Source organism: Sycon ciliatum, chromosome 6 (assembly GCF_964019385.1).
Source record: "Sycon ciliatum chromosome 6, ocSycCili1.1, whole genome shotgun sequence".
In the NCBI taxonomy this organism is placed as follows: Eukaryota; Metazoa; Porifera; class Calcarea; order Leucosolenida; family Sycettidae; genus Sycon; species Sycon ciliatum.
The window spans coordinates 14,009,927-14,012,426 of record NC_088648.1 but is presented as its reverse complement, the minus strand read 5'-3'; the positions used below and the strand labels follow the sequence as shown (position 1 = coordinate 14,012,426).

Sequence of the window (2,500 nt, the reverse complement as noted above, 5' to 3'; positions counted from 1 at the left end):
GTTCACGATGACCTTGGGCAGGACCGGCGCAAACTGGTGCTTCTCTCTGTCAGCAAATAGCTGTCTGAGCGATGCACACAGGCATTTCAGTGCCACGCTCGGTAACTTCCCGCTGTACAGCCCGGACAGGAGAAGCTTCTGATTCTCAAGAGAAAACTTGAGAAACGTTCCGTCGGTGATCAGGTTGACCAGCATGGAGCTGTCGTACTGTTTAGCGTAGCTCCTAAACAGTATTGTCAGACACTCGCGATGAACATCTCCAGGAGCGGACGACATCCTCAACAGCTTCATCATGACTGACGACCAGTCGACGGATGGCGGTGGTTTTTCCACGGCTTCGCACAGCGATCGTAGCAGCGCATGGATAGACGGCCACAGCGCTGTGTTGACAACGCTGTCACCACCTGTAGAGCTGCCGGCTAATTGACTTGTCAGCGCTGAAAGCTGAGCAACGATTTGTTGCAGAACGGATCCGGTGTTCAGCCGACCCACCGTTGGATCTTCACCAGCATTGTGCAACGCCTGCAGTGAGTTCTCTTCGTTGAGCTGATACCACACTTCACCAATAGCTTGTACGGCGATGGGCGAGAAAGCCATGTCGACACCGAGCCTGGCCGTGTCCAAGCCCTTCACCAGGTCATACATAGGTACCGGGCATGCTTTGATGTGCAGTTGTTTCCCTCCCCGCCACGTGAGATGATTCTCTCCGAGTAACACCTGCATGCTGGCAACTTGACACTGCCAAGATTGCAGGAGACTGCTGCCGGAGAGTTTGTCAGCATTGCGTAGGGTGCCTTTCAGCTGGTCGTACGTAGTGGATAGCACGGACTGTGACGTCGTCTCTCCCAGCAAGGACAGTGCCATCACGCAGAGCATGCGCGATTTGCACACCAGCGGCGACGTAATGTCCCCACTGTCAGCTACCAGCAGAGCATTGGCCATCGCCTGATCTCTCTCAGTGAGCTTGTCCAGTGCATGCGATACCAGGTATGCGTAGCACACTGACCAGGAGTACAGGGAAGCCTCCTTGGCGAATCTGGACAGTTTCTTCGACTCCTCCGCGTCAAACAGACCCTCGGCGCGTGATAACAGCATGGAGCAGACGGTGAGACCCTTGTCGAACGTCAACTCTTTGTCCTGAGTGTTCTTCAGGAGATCGGTGACAACTTGGCCGGCAACGAGGGTAGCGCCATCCCTCTGTGCAGTAAACGCTGAGAAATACCGCACCTGAGCCTCTTCGAACAGCTCCATACCCCGCACTCCTTCCACGACCCAAACGCGCGACGTGATCATAGCCGAGAAGAGTGTGCCCATGCAGAAGGGCAGGACCAGGTGCAAGAGACGAGTATCACCGTAGTCAAGAGGTATCATTCCGTACGTGGGTAGTTGAGCGTAGTGCTGTAACAGCGTATCAGTGATCATCTTCAGCACTGGCCAGTCCGTACCGACCAGTGCATGACAGAGAGAGCTCACGCCCAGGAACAGTGCACTCAGGCAGAGAGCACCGTGCTTGCCTTCGCTCACCTGTCCCTGCGTTCCCCAGCTGAAGATCTGCTCGGCGCCAAACACAACTCCGGCACACATCACCTTGTCCGACGCCATGTTCATCAGCGTGGCTACCAGCTTGGCTTTCCAGCCCTGTAGGCGTGCGGAGCATGATGGCGGCAGGTCCTCAGTGTCACAGACGTCTACGACGGCGTCGCAGGTCACGCGGTACAACTGGGTCAGTGCCAGGGTGCTGTTGAAGAGACACGTCGTGCCCAGTCTGGACGCCTTCTGCAGCACGCTGAATATCTTGTCGCGCACGCGACACAGTGCAGTCGCCTTGCTGTCGACGCTCTCAGCCTCGTCAGTGCTGTTCACCTGGAGAAGGTGCGCGAAGAGACGACGCAGGAATGCATGCCATTTCTCGGCCAGACCCAGGATCTCCATAGTAGCGCCGCGAGCAGGTGGTGCGATCTGAGCGAGGAGATTCTGCAGTATAGTGAGATGGCGGTCGGTGGTCACGTTACGGCTGGCCTTACTCGCTACAGAGCTAGGCTCGTGACAGGACAGCAGACCCACTGCCAGGCTTGGAAGCAATGCCGGTGACTTGCAGGCCTCGTACGCCTCCAGCAACGCTTTCGGCACGTTGCTGAGAACACGCACCAGGCGAGCATCCACAGCTTGCAGGGTACTGCTGTTGCTAGTACGACGGTGACCAGCGGAGGCTGAACCACCACGCGGCTGTGTCTTCAGTTCGTGTCGCAGCAAGTGCGCAAGGAACCTAGCCTTGCCGTCGGTAGCCGCAACAGAGACCGTCAGCGCTGAGAGTGCCGCAGCTGAAACGGGCTGAGCACCGAACTGATCCACACCCGCTGCAGTGACCAGCTCCGGTGGTGGCGGAGCAGGCGATGACGAAGCTGCTGCAACACCATCGACGGCTTGTGTGGACGACAAGGTGGAATCCTGTGCAGCGGCGGTGTCTTGGCTGCTGGCAGGTTTCAGCAGTCCAGTGTCC

General features: G+C 57.5%; 1 protein-coding gene across 2 annotated transcripts in view; it reads right to left on the bottom strand.

Moving 5' to 3' along the window:
- LOC135819432 (uncharacterized) overlaps nucleotides 1-2,500 on the bottom strand; it is a 41,832-nt gene that overhangs the window by 10,424 nt on the left and 28,908 nt on the right. For both annotated transcript variants that reach the window (XM_065332642.1, XM_065332643.1), the window contains one exon: nucleotides 1-2,500. This exon is cut by the window's left edge and continues 102 nt beyond it; it is cut by the window's right edge and continues 653 nt beyond it. In XM_065332642.1, coding sequence (XP_065188714.1) covers nucleotides 1-2,500 — 2,500 coding nt within the window.